Below are 23,082 nucleotides of genomic sequence, written 5' to 3'. Positions count from 1 at the left end.
ATTTTCCAATTTAAAAATGTTTGCAAATAACACAAAATGCTTTTAAAACATTATACAGACAACATGTGAGTGGGCCTCATTGAGCCATTGGGCTTCCAGTTTGTGGCCTTTGGAGTAGAGCAATGGTTTTCCAAGTATGGGTCCTGACCTGCCGCATCAGCATCACTTGAGAGCTTGTTAGAAATGTAAATCCAATTCCAACTGAATTAGAAACCCTGGGGGTGGGGTCAGCAATCTCTTTTAATAAACCCTCTAGAGATTCTGATGCATGCTAAAGTTTGAGAACCAGTGAAACAGAGTATTTTGGAACCTTACTTGGTGCCCAAATCATGCTAGTCTCAAAATTTTTGTTAAAGAGTAGTTGAAAGTGAACTGAGGGATATAAATTTGGTGATGGTTGGTACCAGATTATGAATTACATTAAATACAATTTTTTTTTTGAGAGTGTTGCTTTGTCGCCTAGGTTGGAGTGCAGTGGCACGATCTTGGCTCACTGCAATCTCTGTCTCCCAGGTTCAAGCGATTCTCCTCCCTCAGTTTCCCAAGTAGCTGGGACTACAGGCGCCCCACCATGCCCGGCTAATTTTTTTGTGTTTTTAGTAGAGACAGGGTTTCACCGTGTCAGCCAGGATGTTCTGGATCTCCTGATCTCGTGATCTGCCCGCCTCCCAAAGTGCTGGGATTACAGGCGTGAGCCACCATGCCCAGCCTAAATACTACTTTTAATGAGTCAGACTTAATGTACAATGGGAAGCCATTGAATGCTTTGCATTAGGGGAGTAATTTGATTATAGTTGTGATTTAGGAGGAGTGGCATTTAGGGACAGGCATTTTATTAAGAACTTAAATCAGAAATTTAAGTTATGGCTATAGAAATAGAAAAAAATGAAGTCTTTAAGGTACTATTTTAGTATGTTGACTGCTTAATTTCATTGGTTGGATTAAAAAGAGTGTTTTATAGCTGGTAGAGTTAACTGTTTTAATTCTAAAGATGCCCTGAATATATAATATGTTATATCCTTTTGACAATTTTACCTTTTCTCTTTAATCTGTGCTATGACTTTTCTTTGAGTCTAATCAATCTTGTAATTCTTAATTTGAGGTAATGTTTCCCAGTATAATTCTACTAAATACATCTTGGCAGTAGTAAGCTTTATTTTTTTAAATTATTGAAAGCACATATATGAGATGTAATTCACTTTACAGTTTCAGCATGCTACTAAGAATTGATAGTGAATGTTCAATTTGAATGTTGGCTTTTACAGCAAATCAGAGTTTTCCCAAGTGTGTTCTGTGGAATTCATTCTGTGGAATTAATTCTGTGAGATGTTTCTAGAAAAGAGATCTGTGCTCAAAAAAGATTTTTTTTTTTTGGTGGTTAGGTTCTAAAATAATTGTGGAAGGAAAAAATTATATATATACAAGGTAGCCCTTGAAAATTCCTTTGCTGCCCATAAAATAGCATAAACATAGTCTGCTACAGTCATATTTTTCTCCAGCATTGTTTAAGGTTGCTTTTTCTTTAGTGTGTTAGGTGACACAATTCATTAGCATTTAGGGGCTGTATACAATAAGAAACTTATTTTAACGTATTTTTATTTTTATTTTTATTTTATTTTTATTTTTTTTTGAGACGGAGTCTCGCTCTGCCGCCCAGGCTGGAGTGCAGTGGCCGGATCTCAGCTCACTGCAAGCTCCGCCTCCTGGGTTTACGCCATTCTCCTGCCTCAGCCTCGCGAGTAGCTGGGACTACAGGCGCCCGCCACCTCGCCCGGCTAGTTTTTTGTATTTTTTAGTAGAGACGGGGTTTCACCATGTTACCCAGGATGGTCTCGATCTCCTGACCTCGTGATCCGCCCGTCTCGGTCTCCCAAAGTGCTGGGATTACAGGCTTGAGCCACCGCGCCCGGCCTTAACGTATTTTTAAACACCAGAATCACACTCTGAGTTTACTGCAGCAACTTTTCCAAGTCAATCTTGTTTTTCTCCAAGTCAATCTTGTTTACTTTTAATTTGCAAAAGTTTAAATGCATATAATTCTGCTCATTGTCTACCTCCTCTTGTACAACCATGATTAACATAGTATAGTTTATGAGAATTCCTGTATAAAGAAAATTATTTATTTGACCATAGAATCCTTTTTGGAGGCTGTTTATTATCTTACAGAGTATCTTAGGGTGATTTGGAACCAAACCTTTTTTTTTCTTCTTTTTTGTATTGAGACTTTTTTGAGTTTGGGGACTGCTTACCAACTAACATTAGCAGTTTTTGTTGAGGACAAGTTTCATTAAGGGGAATATATAGGGGCAAGTTTGCTAGTACAATGGAATATACACTTGGCTCTCTATCTGCAGGTTTCACATCTGCACATTGAACCACTGTGGATTGGAAATATTGAGGCAAAAAAATAAATAACAATACAATAAAAGTAATACGAAATTTAAAAATGCAGTATAACTGAGGTAGGAGTTGGGCTAAGCCCCAGTTTTGGGGCTCACTTGTCCTATATCCTAACAACTATTTACATAGTAGTTACATTTGTATTAGGCATTGTAAGTAATCTAGAGATGATTTAAAGTATATGGAAGGATGTGTGTAAATTGTATGTGAATACAAACATTTTATATGAGGGACTTGAGTATCTGTGGATCTTGATGGGGTAGGGGGTGTCCTGAAACCAATCCCCGTTGGATACTGAGGGATGACTATACACTTAAGCCACCAAGCATCCTGCATACCATAGACAATTGTTTGGGGGCCATGAGTTTTCATTACAAAATGTAATGCTGGGAGAACATAGAGAAGAGTGATTTTGTTTTTTAAATGTAGACTTGATTCTGTAGAAATATACTACATTTGAGAAATATACTAAGTAAATAGATTATTTCATCCAATACATTAGTAATTTAGATAGTGGATAGCCACTTTCCTATCTTTCTCTTATCCATATGAATGTAAATGGATATGTTGTTACAACTTAAGATTTTCTAAACTAGCTGTGATTTATAATGACATCCTGAGAAAAGTCAATGAAACTCATTTCCAATGAATACCAGATTTCTTAAAATGGTCAAGTATTTTTCTTTTTTGTATAATGAGATATCAACTTGGTGTTATTTCATTTTTTTTTAAGGAGTCACTCTACCCTGTTCTATGTTTACTTATGTGAAAATGTTTAAAATACGAGTTTTTTTTTTAATGTGCCTTCTTTTAGAGTAATGTCAACTTTTAAATACACATGTTTAAATAACTTAGAGTGTAATAAATTGTGTTTAATATATACTGTAGATAATGATGGTTAAATGCTTTGTTAACACATGTTATTTTAAATACAAGATAATGCTTTGTACTGATTTGTGTACTTTTTTTTGTGTGCCGTTAAGACAAATAATTCAGTACTGTAGAGGTAAAATTTTTTGATGAGGTATAATTGAAATACATTAGATGATTATGTTGTAATAGATGGCCAATGTACTATATCTAAATATCACATTTCATTTCTTTTTTCAAATGTTAAGAGCCACAACTTCTCAAAATCACATATTTGACAGTGAATTTGATTATTAATACTTAAAAATAATTAGATGAAATATGGTTGCCTACTTAAACAAGAGTAAGTTGTTAGAATATGCTACCTAATTAAACATTAACAGTCAAGCAAAATCTTTGTATACGATTTTGAGAAATTGTTCAATATATTTTTATATATCTTTTATATTGATTAAAGCTAGTAGTTATAATTTGAACATATTATTTATTTTTAGTTTTCATTTGCTTTGTAATAGTGGAAAGCAAAATAAATGAGTAAATAAAAATAAAAATAAAAATATTGCTCATATCAGTCCAGACAACTTAAAGGATATATCATTATAATTCCACTTTGCTAGCAGGTCTTTTTTGTTTTAAAATTTATGTGTGTCAAGCCTGTAATCCCAGCACTTTGGGAGGCCGAGACAGGTGGATCACGAGGTCAGGAGATCGAGACCATCGTGGCTAACACGGTGAAACCCCGTCTCTACTAAAAAATACAAAAAACTAGCCGGGCGAGGTGGTGCGCGCCTGCTACTCGGGAGGCTGAGGCAGGAGAATAGCGTAAACCCGGGAGGCGGAGCTTGCAGTGAGCTGAGATCCGGCCACTGCACTCCAGCCTGGGTGACAAGAGTGAGACTCCTTCTCAAAAAAAAAAAAAAAAAAAAAAAATTTATGTGTGAATTTACCTCTGTTACAAAGTTTTTTTTTCCCTAATATTTTATTAAGAAACCCCTTAGACATACAGAAAAATTTAAAAGATAGTTACAGTAAGTATCCATATACCTACCACATAGATTCTGCATTGAATGTTTTGCTATACTTGCTTCATCACATATTTATCCATCAGTTCTTTTTTTTAAAGGAAAAATGTTACTTCAAAACAAGTTGTAGAATTAGAATAATTTACCCTTAAGTACTTCAGCATGAGTATTACTAGAGTTCACTATTTATTTGTGCATGTGTGTTTTTTAGGTAAGATTTGCATACAGTGAAATGCACAAATTTAAAATACACCATTTGGTGAGTTTTGATCCACAACTGTGTAGCTCAAACCTCTGTCAAGATTTAGAACATTATCACCTCAGAAAATTCTCTCTTGCCTGCTTCTAATCAGTCTTCTTGCACGTCAGGCAACTGTTGTCCTAATTTTAAAAAAATTATAGATAAGTTTTGCCCATTCTAGAACTTCATATAATTGGAATTGTACAATATGCATACTTTGTTTCTGTTTTTTTCACCTATCTTAGTGTTTTTAATATTCATCTATGTTCATCCTCCTATTAGTAGCACATTGCTTTCTGTTGCTGAGCAGTATTCCATTATATACCTATACCACACTTTGTTTATCTATTATCTTTTGATGGACTTCTTGGCAATTTCCATATTTTTTGGCTATTATGTATAAAGATTCTATGAATATTCTTGTGCAAGTTTTTCATGGACATAATACTAGATTAGGGAACCATATAGATTTAACCTTTAAGAAATTGCCAGACATTTTCTAAAGTGATTATATCATTTTACACTTCCATCAACAGGGTATGAGTTTTGTTTTTTTTTTTTTTTTAATCTTTCAAAAGGCTGGGCATAGTGGCTCACACCTGTCATCCCAGCACTTTGGGAGGCTCAGGTGGGTGGATCGCTTGAGGTCAGGAGTTCGAAACCAGCCTGGCCACCATGGTGAAACCCTGTCACTACTAAAAATACAAAAATCAGCTGGGCGTGGTGGCAGGCGCCTGGAATCCCAGCTACTCAGGAGGCTGAGGCAGGAGAATTGCTTCAATCTGGGAGGCAGAGGTTGCCGTGAGCCCTGATCACACCACTGTACTCCAGCCTAGGCAACAGAGTAAGACCCTGTCTCAAAAACAAAACAAACAAAAAAAAACCCTTTGCATGTTCAGTGATTGGAATGTCAGAATTGAAATTGATGAATAATTTTTGTAATATTTAAGTGTATTCAAAATGCTGGGCAGATAATTTAGATACCTGGGAATATTGTAATTTATTGGTTTTTTGTTTTTTCATTTTAGTACTAGTTGCATATATGCTTTGACATGAGGTATTGAAGAAATATGAAATGTGTAGCCTCTGCTATGCTTATAAAACAATTCTGAAAATGATCTTTAATGCAGAGAAATATCTTCTAGGTTTACTTCATACTTAATTGATACTTATATTTAGTTCACATTCAATTTCTTACTAGATAAAGAAAACTGAGTATCAGTTTGAAGGGATTTGTATGTTAATATTTGTATGCTTTTTAGTGTAATAAAACTTTCAATCTTAAATTTATATTGAAGTTATATGTTAATGCATATTAAACAATGTGGTAGGTTTTGGTAATTTTAAAACTCAAAACATGAGCTGCAAGATTATTTACATTCTTTATTGAATTTGATTATATGAGACATTTTAAATTTAATTTGTGCCATTGAAAACAATGTGTTTAGAATTGTTAAAAGAGTATTAGGCTGGATGGGATGGCTCATGCTTGTATTCCTAACACTTTGTGAGGCTGAGGCGGGAGGATTGCTTGAGTCCAGGAGTTCAAGAGCAACTTGAAGACCTTGTTTCAATTAAAAAAAAAAAAAAGAAAAAGAATATTAAAGGCTTAGGTTTAGGAGATGTACAATTAAGTCATTCAACTCCAGAGTGGCTAAGCTTAGGAACTGTTCATTAAGATGATAATGCCCACTATTAATATTAAATGACATTATTTCCCTTGATCAAAACATGGTTTTAAGCATCCTGCCCTTATGATTTTTTTTTTTTTTTTTTTTTTTTGAGATGGTGTCTCACTCTGTTACCCAGGCTGGAGTACAGTGGCACAGTCACAGCTCACTGGAGCCTCAGCCTCCTGGACTCAAGCAATCTACCTGCCTCAACTTCCTGAGTAGCTGGAACCACAGGTGTGCACCACCATGCCCAGCTAATTTTTGTATTTTTTATAGAGACATAGTTTCACCATGTTGTCCAGACTGGTCTTGAGCTCCTGGGCTCGAGTGATTCTCTCACCTTGGCCTCCCAAAGTGCTGGGATTATAGGTGTGAGCCACTGTGCCCAGCCGCCTTATGAATCTTGCAGATAGGCCTTCAAGTCTCTTGTTTATGCTGACCACTTTTTAGTATTGATTTGGCAAGCACATTACAGGGTCATGGGGAAAATAGATCAGAACCCAGTTTACAGTTAAGAAATTACGGAGTGGGATTGTTAGGGGTGGTTATTCTGGGACATAGCAAATTAGTCAGTATTTTCTGTAATACAAGTTGTCTAGATATAGGAGGTTATGTTCTACTATTCCATGTTCCCAACGATCTCGTTTTTACCTTTTGGAATTATTCACCCTCTCTATTCCCTGCTGTATGGCCTACATAATTTTAAAAATGGGAGTAATTGGGAAAGGGACAAGGGCAAACATCGATGGTGTAAACATTAAGGGAGCACTTACTCTGTGGCAAATACTGTTGTAAGTGTTTTACATATATTCACTAATCCTTGCTCACAGTAGGTTTGTGAGGTAAGTGTTAGTATTATATTCATTTGATAGATTTATAAACTGGCACAAAGGGGTTAAGTAACTTATCCAGGGTCACAGAGCTAGTAAGAGGCAGACTTAAGACTCTAACTCAGCCAGTCTGTCTCCATAGTTCATGCCTTTCTGCTGTTCTGCAAAAGAAAAGGGTATATCTGAGAATCTTATGGTATTTCAAAGTTACTTGTAAGTAATTTCTGAATTATCAGAATTTAGTTATCTCATTCATCATTTTTTTTGGGAGCTGGTGGGATAGTGGCAGGGAGAGTCTTGGACATAACAGCTATTCTCTTAGACCCTGGGAATACAATACAGTATTTTACTCCAGGATGTTTTTCCCAGCCTTTTGATGAAGACATTCTTTTTACCCGCTCTTTAGGGCAAAAGGGGAAGTATGTTTTTCTCTTAGATAACCTAATAAAAAACAGAGAAATTTTAACTATGCAGAAATATTTTGTCAGTTTTTAATTCAATGCACAGTGACTGCTACTGGTAGAAATAATGCAAAAAGAGAAGTAATTAAAATTGACTAAAATTGCACACAGCAAAATGTTTTAGAGTTCAAAAACTAATGGAAGCATTCTGTCTTTTGTTAATGCTAAAAACCTCAAAACTTTATCTGGGAAGATTGGGCTTGGTAAAACAACAAAGATTAACCCATGACAGCTACAAATTTATCTAAAAACTGGTAAGTTTTCTTGACTAAAACTTGTTGGATTAATACGATCCTGATAATATTTAGCTGTGCAAAATTTGACTCAGTAAAACTGCATTTGGTAGAAATTATGGTTGTAAAAGAACATGTCCATAAAAGTTTTCACTGATCAATGAAATAATATGGTACATAAACAAGTGAAACTTTGTTATAAATTTACTTGGAAAATGATCCTGATAGTAACAAGTTTTTTTTTTTTTTTTTTTGAGATGGAGTCTGACTCTGTTGCCCAGTCTGGAGTGCATTGGCCCTATCTTGGCACACTGCAACTCTGCCTTCTGGGTTCAAGCAATTCTCCTACCTCAGCCTCCCAAGTAGCTGGGACTATAGGCGCCCACCACCACGCCTGGCTAATTTTTTGTATTTTTAGTACAGATGGCGTTTCACCCTGTTAGCCAGAATGGTCTTGATCGCCTGACCTCGTGATTAGCCCGCCTCGGCCTCCCAAAGTGTTGGGATTACAGGGGTGAGCCACTGTACCTGGCCGGTAACAAGTCTTTGTCAATGAAAATAAAAAATTGGGTAATAATGGAAATGAGGACAGAGTTATATTCTAAAGCAACTCTTAATGAAAATGAATTTTAAGATAAATACATATATATGTACATTGATACATATTCTTTTTCCCAATTAGTCCCATTTTTAAAATTATGTAGGCCATAAAGCAGGGAATGGAGAGGGTGAATAACTCCAAAAGGTAAAAACAAGATCATTGGCAACATAGGATAGTGGAACATAGCCTCCTATATCTAGACTACTTGTATTATGAAAATATTGACTAATTTGCTATGTCCCAGAATAACCACCCCTAACAATTATATATATATAATTTTTTGTGTGTGAGGGGGCTTTCTAGAAAATTCTGAAACTGGATTTAGAATTGGCAAAAACTGGAAAATTCTAAAAGAGCTATAACACTAAAAGATAATTATATATATACATATATTTATATATATATGTGTGTGTATATATATATATGTAGTTTTCTTTTTTTTTTTTTTTTTGAGACGAAGTCTCGCTCTTTTGCCCAGGTTGGAGTGCCAGTGGAACGTTCTTGGCTCACTGCAACCTCCCCCTCCCGGATTCAAGCGATTCTTGTGTCTCAGCTACCCAAGTAGCTGGCACTACAGGCATGTACCACCATGTCTGGCTAATTTTTGTATTTTTAGTAGACGGAGTTTCGCCACGTTGGCCAGGCTGGTCTCAAACTCCTGACCTCAGGTAATCCGCTTGCCTTAGTCTCCCAAAGTGCTGGGATTACAGGCGTGAACCAGTGCGCCCGGTTGATAATTGTATTTTAATAAGATGTTTTTATAAACATTTAGTCAAAATGTACCTAGAGTCAAAATAGCAGTTTTTGAAAAGTATCTTGTTCTGTGAGTATGGTGATGAACAAATCGAAACAGACTCTCAGGACTTTATAAGTTACTGGGGAAGGCTGACATTAAATAATTTGTTACATAACTAATTATTGAGATAATATTGAGGTAATAGGGTGGCTAGATCTAATTTGGCAATTGGAAATTTAAGTTGTACAGAGAGTAGAAGTTAATTTAGATAAGGGCATTAGAAGAAGACAGGAAAAAGTCTATATAGCTGGAAATAGCATACCTCCTTCCAGATTACTAAGACTCATAGATTTTAAGCAAGAGGGATACATTATCAGATTTACATTTAAAAATAGATAACTACAATTTGGAAAACGGTTTTAGAGAATAGAGATGGCAAAAGAAGCTCTCAGTAGACTTGTTGGGAAGCCCCTGCCGTAATACCGAAATTCAGATCAGAGATTAGTTGAAAAAAGTAGAGGCAATGGAGAAGGATACAATATATAACTCTGAAAACCTGGTGGGGGGCAGAATTGTCTGGATTTTGTGGTTGATTGTGGGACTGAAAAAGTAGAGAGTGTCAAGGATGATTTCCAGTTTTCTGGCTTGAATAAGGACGAGACATGGGGAAACCAAAGGAGGAACAATTTTTGGAGAAAAGATACGTGGACATGATGAGTTTGAGATGTTTATGAGATGTGTGGACATGTCTGGGAGGCAACTGGATATGCAGATCAAGAGTTGTAATCTGGGCTGGAGAAAAAAAGGTTGTTAGTACCTGGGCGGCATTGAAGCCACTGAAGTGGATGGGCTACTTAAAGAGAAGAGGTGCACAGTGAGAGAACATGGCCTAGAAGCCAGTTCTGAAGAACTCCAATAAATAAAACGTAGATGAAGTATGAACTGGCAAAGATGTCTAAGAAGAAGCAAGCAAAGAGGTAAGAGGAAGATTTCAAGGATGTTAGAGAAGCTACAAAAGTATAGTTCAGTATTTCTAGGAGGAAGAAGTCAGCATTGTCTAATGCTTTTGAGAACTTTGATTAGGACTAAAAACAACCTGTGGGTTTATAGACGAAGAGTTCCTAGTAACCTTTAACAGGGCAGTTTCAGGGAAATGACTACTGGAAGCCAGATTGGAGCAGTTGAGGAATGATTGGGAATTTGAAGAAGCAGAGGCAGTGTAGAGGTGGGAGTGTTTGGATACTTGAAGTGGAAACAATGGGGTAGACAGCTTCTTATGGTATGAAAACATCTCTTGTTTTTTTGAGACCGTGTCTCGCTTTATTGTCTAGGCTGGAGTGCAGTGGTGTGATCTCGGCTTACTGCAACTTCCGCCTCCAGGGTTCAGGTGATAGCTGGGATTACAGACACCCACTACCACGTCTGGCTACTTTTTGTATTTTTAGTAGAGGCAGGGTTTCATCATGTTGGCCAAGCTTGTCTCAAACTCCTGACCTCAGGTGATCTGCCCGCCTTAGCCTCCCAAAGTACTGGGATTACAGGCCTGAGCCACCTTGCACGGCCAAAAGCTTCTCTTTTTATGTATGTGTTTCTTCCTGCAATACATGTTTCTCCCTGAAATATATCACATAATAATCTTGACCTTATTTTTCCATGCTATGTTTTTTTCCCATGATTTACTGTAGAGAAAGGAGTTTATTAAGTAGGAAGTCAAAGAGTGACCCTGTTAAGAGCTCTTTGGGAGGCTGAGGCAGACCAGTCACTTAAGCTCATGAGTTTGACACCAGCCTGGGCAAAATGGTGAAACCCCGTCTCTACTGAAAATACGAAAAAAAAAAAAAAACTAGCCGGGCTTGTTGGTGCACGCCTGTAGTCCCAGCTACTCAGGATGCTGAGGTGGGAGGATTGCTTGAGCCTGGGAAGTGGAAGTTGCTGTGAACCAAGATCACACCACTGTACTCCAACCCGGGTGACAGAGTAAGACTCTATCTTTAAAAAAAAAAAAAAAAAAAATCAAGTTTTCTTTGGCCCTTTTACTACAGCATGTTGATATATTGATGTAGAGTACAATCATGTTGCTTAATGACAGGGATATATTCTGAGAAATGCATTGCTAGGTGATTTCATTGTGCGAACATTGTGGAGTGTACTTCCTCAAACCTAGATGGTATAGCCTGCTACACACCTAGGCTATGTGGTATATAGCCTATGGTTCCTAGACTGTAGACCTGTACAGCATGTTGCTGTACTGAATACTGTAGACAGTTGTAACGCAGTGGTATTTGTGTATCTAAACATATCTAAAAATAGAAAATATACAGTAAAAATATGGTATTAAAATCTTACGGGACCACCATCATATATGTGGTCTGTGGTTGATCAAAACCTTGTTGTGTGGTACATGACTGTATAGTAAAGTGTTTAATAATTTCTAGTAAGTGAGTGGGCTTATTTCAATCTCTTTTATTTTACTCTGTTAAATTGTTCATGTTGCTGGTTTTTTTTGTTTTTTGTTTTTTGTTTTGGTGGGGGCCAGGCTGTGAGAGAAGAGGGAGGAGTTTTTAAATGACGTGGGTTTATTTAAAATATTGTAACAGCCCCGTAACTTAGTCAATACCTCCTATTAAATAAAATATTAAATGGATTCTTAATTCTTCCAGCACAGTCAACACTTATGTTCCATGTATTTTATTAGCATTTTACATATTAAAATTCAGTAGATTTATTTTTTGCTTTAATTTATTTATTTATTTTTTTGAGACGGAATTTTGCTCTTGTTACCCAGGCTAGAGTGCAGTGGCACGATCTTGGCTCACTGCAACCTCCGCCTTCTGGTTTCAAGCAATTCTCCTGCCTCAGCCTCCCGTGTAGCTGGCATTGCAGGCGCCTGCCACCACGCCCGGCTAATGTTTATATTTTTAGTAGAGACAGGGTTTCACCATGTTGGTCAGGCTGGTCTCGAACTGCTGACCTTGTGATCTACCCGCCTTGGCCTCTGAAAGTGCTGGGATTACAGGCGTGAGCCACCGTGCCCGACCTTTTTGCTTTAATTTTAACAGTTCTTACTAATTGAAATTCCTTTATGCCTATTTTTTACTTAAATATTTTAAGTAAAATTCAGGGTTTAGATTCTACATATTGGCAATATGTTGACTGAATGTTGAGGGTTTTCTGGTCAGGTTAAAACTTTAAAGAGATGAGAATCTTTTCTTTTTTTCTCAGGTACCTTCTTTAAGTGTAATGTGAAATTAGGAGTGTCTTCCAAAGAGGAAATGAAGATACATTTAAAAATGTCCTATCACTAATCAAATTCAAATTGCAGCATTAAGGAGATGCCATTTCTACCAACTAAATTGATAAAGATGAATTCACAGAAAAAGTTCAAAGAAGCTTTATGATAGTCAAAGCTATCAAAATTAAGCTGAAAACTCAACTGTCTGTCACTATCCTATATAATAATAAGGAATAAATTGTTGATACAGGCAACAATTTGGGATGAATCCCAAAGATACTATGCTGAATGGGAGAAATCATTTTTGAAACAGTTGTATACTGTATGATTCCATTTATTTGACATTCTCAAAAAGAAAACAATATTCATGGAAAACATGTCAGTAATTGCAGGGGTTTTGGGTAGGGAGAGGGTGTGAATATAAAGGAATAGCATGAGGAAGTCTTTTGGGATGATGAAACAATTCTATATCCTGATTGTGGTCATGGTGGTTCTGTGAATCTATACATGTGTTAACATTTGTAGAGCTGTACACCAAAAGTCTATTTTACTGTATGAAAATTTAAAAAATAAAATAGTTAAAAATGGATAAAGGTGAAGTTTTGTGCTAACGCAGGTGTAATGAAGTGGACACCCTTGCTTGGTGGGAATATCACTGATACAACCTTTCATGGAGAAAAATTTGTCAGTCTAAATAAGGAATTGAAAATCTTTAAATTCATTAGACTGGTAATTTCATTTCTTGGACTTTGTCTTCTACAAATAACCAGAGATGCGCAGATTGAGTATAATAGAGCTTAAAGAAAAAGCCCAGTAATAAGGGACTAATAATATGTAGAAATATATCCACAATAACATATGAAAAGAGGAGAGTAAAAACCTATCCACTACATTTACTGGGACATTAGAAGCACATTTCCCCCAAAAAAGTATCTGAAAAATGACCTGTTACCCATATACCTTCATTAGGGAAGGAAGGTCAGAAAACTGGAGGAGCTGCACTTAAGTCTTTTGTCTTCTTGGTTCCTGCTCAGGGTTCTAGCAGTCTGAATCCTTTCAGGAACTGATCAGAGTTCACTGGGTCATGCCAGACAGAGCTGACTCAAACTGGGTATGAATCATATGTTTTCTCAGAAAAATACTTTATTGGTTCTGAGTATAATTTACTGGTTGAAGATAGCCAAGATTCACTTTGTAAATCCATGAATGCCAGTAATGAAGATACCATTTATCTGAATTCTAGTAGATTTTTCAGGCTTTTGGCAGGTTGATTTACCTGGCTTGGAGATGTACAAGTTTTTTTTTTTTTTTTTTCAAGACATATGTCTTCTTTTTTCTTCTTCTTTCCTCTTGTTTTTTTTTTGGTGAATACTCAGCAGTGTAAATGGCTGGTTATAGTAGGTATATGTTTAACTTTTAAAGAGTCTGTCAAACCGTTTTCCAAACTGGTTGTACTGTTTGACATTCCTTCCGGCAGGATATGATATTTTCAGTTACTCTATATCTTTACTAGCACTTACTGTGGTCAGTTTTTTGTTTTTTTTTTTAATTTTAGTCAATCTAATCAATGTGTGGTGTTAATTTCATTGTGTGTGTATGTTTTAAACAACTTTATTGAGATACAGTTAACATACCATATGATTCAGTCATGTAAAGTGTACAATTCATTGTTTTTTTAATATAGTCCCATGTGCAACCATCAGAACAGCCAATTGCAGAATATTTTCAATACCTGAGAAAGAAACTTTGTAACTTTAGCTACTACCCTCTTGCTTCCTAACCCCATCCTTAGCCTCCAGGCTAAGCAACCATTAATCTATTTTCTGTCTTTGTAAGATTTTGCTGTTTTATACATTTTATATGAATGGAATCCTAAAATATATGGCCTTTGTGACTGGCTTCTTTCACTTAGCATAAGTGTTTTCAGGGTTCATCTGTGTTTTAGCATGTATTAGTACTTTATTCTATGATGGAATTATATTCCATTGTATGCATATGCCACATTTTGTTTATCCATTTGTCAGTTGCATGCACATTTGGTTTGTTTCTATCTGTTGCTTATTATTAATAATCCTAGCTATAAACATTCATATGCAAGTTTTTTTGTGGACATATGTTATTATTCTTTTGGGCATATACTTAGGAGTGTAATTGCTACATCATCTGGTAACTTGTTTAATTATTTGAGCAACTGTCATGCTGGTTGCCAAAGTGCTGCACCATTTTATACTCCTGCCAGCAGAGTATGAGGGTTTTGATTTATCCACATCCTCATCACACTTGTTTATTACCTGACTTTGTGATCCCAGCCATCCTAATGGTTGTGAAGTGGTGTTTCAGGTTTTCAATATGTATTTTCTGGGTAACTAATGATGTTAAATATTGTTTTATGTGCTTATTGGTTGTTTGTATATATCATTTTCTGAATTGTCTAAGACTTTTGCCTATTTTCTATTGATTTGTTTGTTGTCGTATTTTGAAACTATAAGAATTATTAGGCCGGGCGCAGTGGCTCATGCCTGTAATCCCAGCACTTTGGGAGGCTGAGGTAGGTGGATAACTTGAGGTCAGGAATTCAAGACCCGCCTGGCCAACCTGGTGAAACCCCGTCTCTACTAAAAATACAAAAATTAGCTGAGTGTGGTAGTGGGCACCTGTAATCCCAGCTACGCGGGACGCGGGACGCTGAGGCTGGAGAATAGCTTGAACCCAGAAGGCAGAGGTTGCAGTGAGCCGAGATCACACCACTGCATTCCAGCCTGGGCTACAGAACAAAACTCTGTCTCAAAAAAAAAAGAAAAAAAAAAGAATAATTACTCCAGACACAAGACCTTTGTCTTATTCATATGTTGTGAATATTTTACCCCAGCCAGTGGCTTCCCTTTTGTTTTTTTAATGGCATCTTTCAAAAAGGAAAAGTTTTAAATTCTGATAAAAGTTGATTTATAATTTTTGATTTATATATATATATATTTTGTATTCTAAGAAAGCTTTGTATATCCCGAGGTTACAAATATTTTATCCTGTGTTTTCTATTAGAGATTTTTTGTTTTAGTTTTACATTTAGGTCTGTCATTCATTTTGAGTTGAATTTTGTATATGGGATGACTTAATGGTTGATGTTTATCTTTTCCAAATGTATATCCAGTCGGTTTAGCAATGTTTGTTGAAAATACTTTCTTTTCCTCATTGAATTTGCTTCCCCACCTTTGTTGAAAATAATTTCACTGTATATGTGTGAGCGAGTCTATTTCTTGCTACTCTTCCAATGCATTGGAATGTCTATATGTCTTTTTCGGAGAGGAGGGGCAGTACCAAACTATCTTGATTATTGTAGCATTATTGTAAACATCCAACTTTGTTTTTTTCAAAAATTGCTTTGGTTACTCTATGTTATTTTTATTTTCATATGAATTTTTTTTTTTTTTTTTTTTTTTTTTTGAGACGGAGTCTTGCTCTGCCGCCCAGACTGGAGTGCAGTGGCCGGCTCTCAGCTCACTGCAAGCTCCGCCTCCCGGGTTCACGCCATTCTCCTGTCTCAGCCTCCCGAGTAGCTGGGACTACAGGCGCCCGCCTCGTCGCCCGGCTAGTTTTTTGTATTTTTTAGTAGAAACGGGGTTTCACCGTATTAGCCAGGATGGTCTCGATCTCCTGACCTCGTGATCCGCCCGTCTCGGCCTCCCAAAGTGCTGGGATTACAGGCTTGAGCCACCGCGCCCGGCCTCATATGAATTTTTAAATCAGCTTGCCAATTTTACTAAAAGTGTCTTGGGATTTTGATTGGTATTGTGTTAAATATATTGATCATTTTGGGGAAAATTGCTGTCTTAACAAAATTGAATGTTCCAATTCATGAAATAGGAGCTGTACTTATTTATAAGAGCTTTGTTAATTTTTTTTCAACAAAGCTTTTAAATTTTAATGTAGAGATCTGGGTTATCTTTTGTTAGATATTTTCCCAAGTATTTCATATGTCTGTTTTTTGGAGCTACTGTGAATGGAATTTAAAAATTTTTATTTTTGATTATTTCTTGCTAGTCTATAAGAATACAGTTGATTTTTGCATATGAACCTTGATCTTGTGACTTTGCTAAATTTATTCTTCTTTATTTTTAGATTCTCTGGGGATTTCTATGTAAATAGTTACAACATCTGTAAATGCTCCTGTTTTCTTTCTTTCTTTCTGATCTTTATACTTTGTGTGCTTTTACTGCCTTATTCCTATTTAAGTAAATAGGAAAATAGTAAAAAGGAAAAAAATTGCTTCATTTTGTTTTTTGAATTTTATTGTTTTGACAGTTTCCATGGTTAAAGTGTATATGAGGTAAAAGACATAGGGAAGAGCTCTTCAGTAATGGGGGGAATGAGATTTTGCTGTCTTCAGCTAAACCACCTTTTATCCAACCACTGAAAATCTAGTGTGTACAAGTTAGGTGTAAGAAGCAGGAGACAACATAATTTTAATGATATTTATTCTCATTTCTACTTTGTTGTTTTATACTTGTTCTTATTTGAAAAAGTAACATATCATATGATCCAACACTTTCACTTCTGGGTATATAGCCAAAAATAATCAAATTGGTATGTCGAAGAGCTATCTGCATTCCCATATTCCTTGGAGTATTTTTCACAGTAGCCAAGATGTGAAGTCAACCTAAGTGTCCATCAATGGATGAATGGATTAAAAACTTCTTGGTATAGATACACAGTGGAATACTACTCAGCCTTAAAAAATGGCAATCCTGTCACTTGTGACAACATGGGTAAACCTGGAGGACATTATGCTGAGTGAAATAAGCCAGACACAGAAAGACAATTATTTTGTGATCTCACTTATATGTGGAATTCAAAAAAGTTAAACTCTTAGAAAGTAGAATGATGGTTACCTAGAGTTGGATAGAGGTGGAGCACTGGGGAGATGTTGGTCAAAGGATCCGAAATTTCAGTTAAGGAGGAGTAAGTTCAAGAAATCTATTGTATAACATGGTGACTATAGTTAATAACAATATATACTTGACAAATGCTAAGAAAGTAGCATTTTAAAAAATGTTCTCACCACAGAAAATATGTGAGGTAATGGATAATATTAATTAGTTTGATTTAGCCATCCCACAGTGTATACATATATCAAAACAGAATGTTGTGCACCTACATATATATAATTTTTATTTATCAATTAAAATAAAAATTTCAGGTTTTACTTTCAGAGAACTCTGTAATCTTTGCCTTTCCTCAGCTTGTCATGTCACTTAAATCAGTTTTGTCAAAATTTGATTTTTAGATATTTTTCCATGCTATAGACATTGAAATAATATCTTAATTTTTAGAGTTTTAAAATGTTTACAGTGATTATTATGTTATTCTACTTCAATTGAGTTTATTTCACTTTGGAACAGTAAGACATTTACAGTCATTGTTCTTGTAGTAATATTAACACCTGATATTTGGATTTCTTAGTTTATAAAATGCTAACATGAGTATGATTGAGTATTATTTCATACTGTTTCTTAATATAATCTAATTTTCTTGTGCTTTTTTTTTGTTTGAATGACCTTACTACTTAGACATTAAAGTCATTTTTAATAATGTGTGTGTGTTTTTTTTTAATTGTAGTTCATTTGACTCCTAAAGAAGTAGCAGTGTCCAAGGAACAAGAAGAGAAATCTGATAGCCTAGTTAAATATTTCAGTGTTGTTTGGTGTAAGCCTTCAAAGAAAAAACATAAAAAATGGGAAGGTGATGCTGTTCTTATTGTAAAAGGAAAGTCATTTACACTAAAGAATTTGGAAGGCAAAGACATTGGAAGAGGTATTGTGATACTACCTAATGTTTACAATTTGGACTGAAATTAGTATGTATCTCTGGTTACCTAAATGAAATATAATTAGGTTTTATAAAGAGATGATGAGGTATTCTTTAATGGATGTTCATGCTTCAACTGTGTATAATACATAAAATAATCTCGTAATGATTAGTGAGCCTGCTAATCTTATGGCTTATGCTAGCTCAGTGAAGCGTATCCTATCCTATGGCTTCATTTTCTCCAAAAATGGCCAGCCAGCTATATACAGTTATTTTGGTACTTTTCTGAGCTTAAACACTAAATTTGACTTGGTATACTTTCTTTCTCTCTCTATTTTTTTTTTTTTTTTGAAGAATGCTAAGTGGTTACAGTTGAGAAATATGTTAATATTGAGTTGAATGATATATAATTTCAGCACTACTCAATAATGTTTTGAAAAACAGAGCAAGGAGATAATGGTTAAGCCTGACCTAGATTAACATATGGAAATTGGAGGTTTCCATTGTTTCTGTTACAAAGTGTTGCCAGCATAATTTGTAGTAATACAAGTTAGGCTACGAATTAAGAATGGCTAACACCAACTACAGTGTCTTTGCATTGTCTCAGTTCAATTTTGAGTGTGACCTGTAACTATAAAATCTGTTCTACATGTTTATTTACTTAAAAATATATAGTTTTTAATAACTATTATGTGCTAGGCAGTATGCTAGGAATACCAAAGATGATTATAATTTATAATTTAGTGGGAACAAAGCAAAGTAATTGATGATTAGGAAGCAATAATACAGTTGTTTCAGTGAGAATTTTTACTAAATGCAGTGGGAGCATAAAAGAACCATTTAATCTGCCCAGGAGGCTGGGGTAAGCTTGATAGGAGTTACCGTTTAAGGTACTATTTGAAGGAAGAATAGTTTTGGAGGTTATAGGTAAGGGCCATGTGCAAGAGAGAATAGCACATGTAAAGGCACAAAAGCAGGAGGGAATTCAAACTAGTTCAGTGTTTCAGGAATGTAGTGTATGAAAGGCTGTGACAGTGTTAAGAGTTGAAACAAACAATTATCTACAATAGAATGTTTTATTTATTATGAAAGTATGGAACAACTGTGTATAGTGACTAGAGGAAGTAAAAAGAAAAACATATAGTACACATTCTATGTTGGTTAAGGTAGATTGGGGCTAGATTTTTGGAGAATTTGTTCATGCATTGGTATTGCTCTTTAGTGAAATTCTAAAGTCAATGAGAGACGAAAAATTATCACAATTACTTTGGAATATCTTTTACCCCTAAGGTATAGTATGCATGGTTTTGTATATGTGTAGTTTATAATAAAATGATCTTTCAGTTGCAAGTAACAAAAAATGAAAATTAGGCTTAAAACAGTGGGTTTTTACCCTGACCATGCCAGTAGAATCACCTGAGTTGCTTTTAAGGGTGTAGTGGCTCACGCCTGTAATCTCAGCACTTTGGGAGGCTGAGGGGGAAGGATTGCTTGAGGCTAAAAGTTCGAGACCAGCCCCGGCAACTTAGCAAGACCTTGTCTATACAAAAAAATAAATTAACCAGGTGTGGTGGCATGCATCTGTAATTCTAACTACTTGGGAGACTGAGGTAGGAAGATTGCTTGAACCCAGGAGATCAAGGCTGCAGTGAGCCTTGATCATGCCACTGCACTCCAGCCTGGGCTGGAGAGACTCTGTCTCTTAAAAAAAAAAAAAGAAAAAGAAAAAGAAAAAGAAGAAGAAATGCCAATGCCCAGACTCTGACCTTTCTTTGAGACTCTGATTTATTTGACCTGTATGGTAGGGAGAGGGACTGAACATAGGTATATTTTAGGGTTTTCAAAATGAAAATATCCAAACATAGGACTTGGTTGCTTAATTATAACATTAATAAATGTGTGAACCTGAAGTTAATTTTGCAAGTTACTATCTATAAGCAGTTTTTCTTTTAAATAACTGGGATATACAATATGTGAATTTGTTAATGTAAAGATAGAGGTGCTAAGAAAACTGAAAGCTGGGATGCTAAAATTGCTAATAGTTTGTGATAATGCATCAGGCTCAGTTGGCCATTGTTGCATAATATCTAAAAAAAAAAAAAAAAAACCAGTATGAGAAACAAAGTTTAAGAGTAAAAGAAAATCTTCTAGCAACTGAGATGTTTGAAAGAGTCATTTTTGGATCAAGATCATCTATGGATCTAAATGAAATGAGAGATCTTGGAATTAGAGCTACTTTAAAGGTACCTCAAAGTTAAAAGGTTATTGTCTTCCATTTCCATGTAAAACTGAGATTAACAGTAATTGGATTTTATATGAAGATAAGACTGTAATCTTCATTAATTTGGATAAGTTAAGACCAGTACTGAATTGGGATGGAGTGATGGGTCTTTGACATTGAGCTAAGTAATTTCTTCCTATATCAGAGCATTAAAATTAAAAAGTATTCCACCATAAATAATTTAAGACTATATATTAAATACAGATTGGCACAGATTATAAATTTTAGGCCAGTTTCGGTAGAGAAAATTTAGTAATTTTCAACTACTTGAAAAGGGTCGTCGTATTTTCTAAATTGCGACAGTCTTTTATTATTGTTTTTAGAGACTTAAAAGTTTCTGGTATACACAGCTCCTGTGCTTGGTAATGGCACAGTAACTACACATTTAATAGTTTAATGCATTTAATAGACCAGCATGGAAGTCTAAAATTCCATCTATGTGATTAATGAACTCATTTTAAGCAGCCTGTGACTGACTTATTCATACTTACATTTCATTAGCACCTTTACATAGCAACACTAAATAAATGTTCATCAAATTAATAATTCAAGCAAACTTAATATTACAAAATATTCCATGTTTTATTAAAGAGTTAGAGCATAGAATATCTATGACCTATTGCCACAACTGTATGTTAACTTTGCTATCTCATGTGGAACAGTCAGTACTAGTTGTGGTAACAGTTGCTTTTATTGCTAGTTCTCCTTCACATTTCTAGCTGTTTCTGAGTGAAAATAGAGGTGAAAATAGAGAAAAAAAACCATGGTGTTTCTGTACAAGAAAGGAGGATACATATAGCCTATCAAACTATTTTCTTGGCTTAATTTTTCCAGACAAGACATGGCAAAGCTATAGAGTACAATAATCTATATTTTCAATAGTAAAAATATTCTTGCTTTCTCTAAAGCATGGCTAATTTTATAGCTGTATTATTTCTTTTGATTTTTAGTGTTTTTTTTTTTTAACCAAAATGTTAAATTATGCTTCCATTTTGGCTAATGCATTATACAAGACTATTTACATTCAAAGTGCAGTTTTTCTGTACAGTTATGGGAAGGTGACCATGGTATTATCTTAGAGTGTCAATTAATTTTTTTCTTTCTTAACTTAAAGGCATTGGTTATAAATTCAAAGAGCTTGAAAAGATTGAAGAGGGCCAAACACTGATGATTTGTGGAAAAGAAATAGAAGTCATGGGTGTAATCTCTCCAGATGACTTCAGCAGTGGCAGGTGTTTTCAGCTTGGAGGAGGAAGTACTGCTATCTCGCATTCTTCTCAGGCTGCCAGGAAATGTTTCTCTAACCCTTTCAGAAGTGTTTGTAAACCAAGTTCAAAGGAAAATAGACAGAATGATTTCCAAAATTGCAAACCACGCCATGACCCATATATGCCAAGTAAGATTTTAAAAATAATTTGAATTTTCTGTTTTTACTGTCAAAATGTTTTTTGTGTGTGAATTTGAAGTTTTAATTTTGTTTTAAAAGTTTTAGGTGAAAGTATACATTATTCTTGAGATATGTAATCTGACATAAGGGATAATGTTGAAGTCAAATATAGTTTGGGAATTATTTCATATGTAAATGAATAATCCCAAGAACATGGTAATAAAAATACTGTACCTGTGTTGAAGGAAGCATATCTAAATTGTATGTATATACATACATGTATATGTATTACACATACATGTGTATAATTTTGAATAAAATCTGACTTTTTAGTAAGGAGAGAAATTAGTAAATATATGAATCTGGACTATGATTATACTTCTAGTTTGAGGACTGTATGCCTTGATCACAAGCATTAGTGTATAAAAATATTGAATGGTAAGATTTCATGCAAAGTCCAAATTTTGCTGGTGAAATTTCCATTCAATCAGTTAATTTTCACACTGCTGAATCCAATTTTAAAAATCACATTTAAAAAAAGAAACCTAGCTTGTATCTGATTGTTCTTTTATTTGACTGTTCACTCAGCAGGTATTTCTTGATTGCCTTTTATGGGTTGGGCCTAAAGATAAAACTGTCATCACAGAGCTTCTTATTTGGTGCGGGGAAGGACAAGTAATCTGACCGAAAGTGTAGTGTAGTAGATGTGAAAGTTGAGAGATAGAGGTGACTTCTTTCCTAACAACAGCAAGTATATAAAGTAATGATTATTTTTCCCCATTGCAAGTATTATGGAAACATAATTTTCGAAGTAAAGAGGACTTTTGAGATCATTTCGATTAGTCTTTTCACTTTGCATTGGAGGAAACTGGCCCAGGAAGATGAACCGACTTACCTAAATACAGATAATCAACGGCATTGTTGGGACAAAACCCCATAATTAAAAATTCCTAGTTCTATATTAGCTTATCCCAAAGACTTAGTTGAAATACAGGGAGTGGAAGCTGATGCAGCTGAATTTTCTCTTTTTGTCCAAATATTTTGTCTGTCCCACCAGCTCTTTTAACAATCCCTCTCCTCTTTTTTCTCCTTTCTCTTTGTACTTTTACTATTACACAATACAGGGCTGTGGGGAACTGAAAAGAATACTGTGCTTATTCAAAGATCTGAGTTAGAATCATGGTTTTGCCACTGAACTAACTGGTTCTTTGACCTCTTGGGGGTAGTCACTGACCTTCCTAATGTTTTGCCTACTCATGTGTAAAACGTGGGTCCTAATAACCACTATAGAGATTTAGAGTGTCTAGTATATA

The 23,082-nt window shown here is 35.2% G+C and overlaps 1 protein-coding gene across 1 annotated transcript in view; it reads left to right on the top strand.

The window, feature by feature from the left end:
* RAD54B (RAD54 homolog B) overlaps positions 1 to 23,082 on the top strand; it is a 94,960-nt gene that overhangs the window by 36,658 nt on the left and 35,220 nt on the right. The window contains exons 4-5 of the mRNA XM_033202754.1: positions 17,913 to 18,107; positions 21,497 to 21,778. Coding sequence (XP_033058645.1) covers positions 17,913 to 18,107; positions 21,497 to 21,778 — 477 coding nt within the window. The remainder of the gene's footprint in view (positions 1 to 17,912; positions 18,108 to 21,496; positions 21,779 to 23,082) is intronic.

This window comes from Trachypithecus francoisi, unplaced genomic scaffold, assembly GCF_009764315.1.
Source record: "Trachypithecus francoisi isolate TF-2019V2 unplaced genomic scaffold, Tfra_2.0 Lachesis_group7, whole genome shotgun sequence".
Classification (NCBI taxonomy): Eukaryota; Metazoa; Chordata; class Mammalia; order Primates; family Cercopithecidae; genus Trachypithecus; species Trachypithecus francoisi.
The sequence above is the reverse complement of the archived record's forward strand: the minus strand, read 5'-3'. Positions and strand labels throughout refer to the sequence as shown.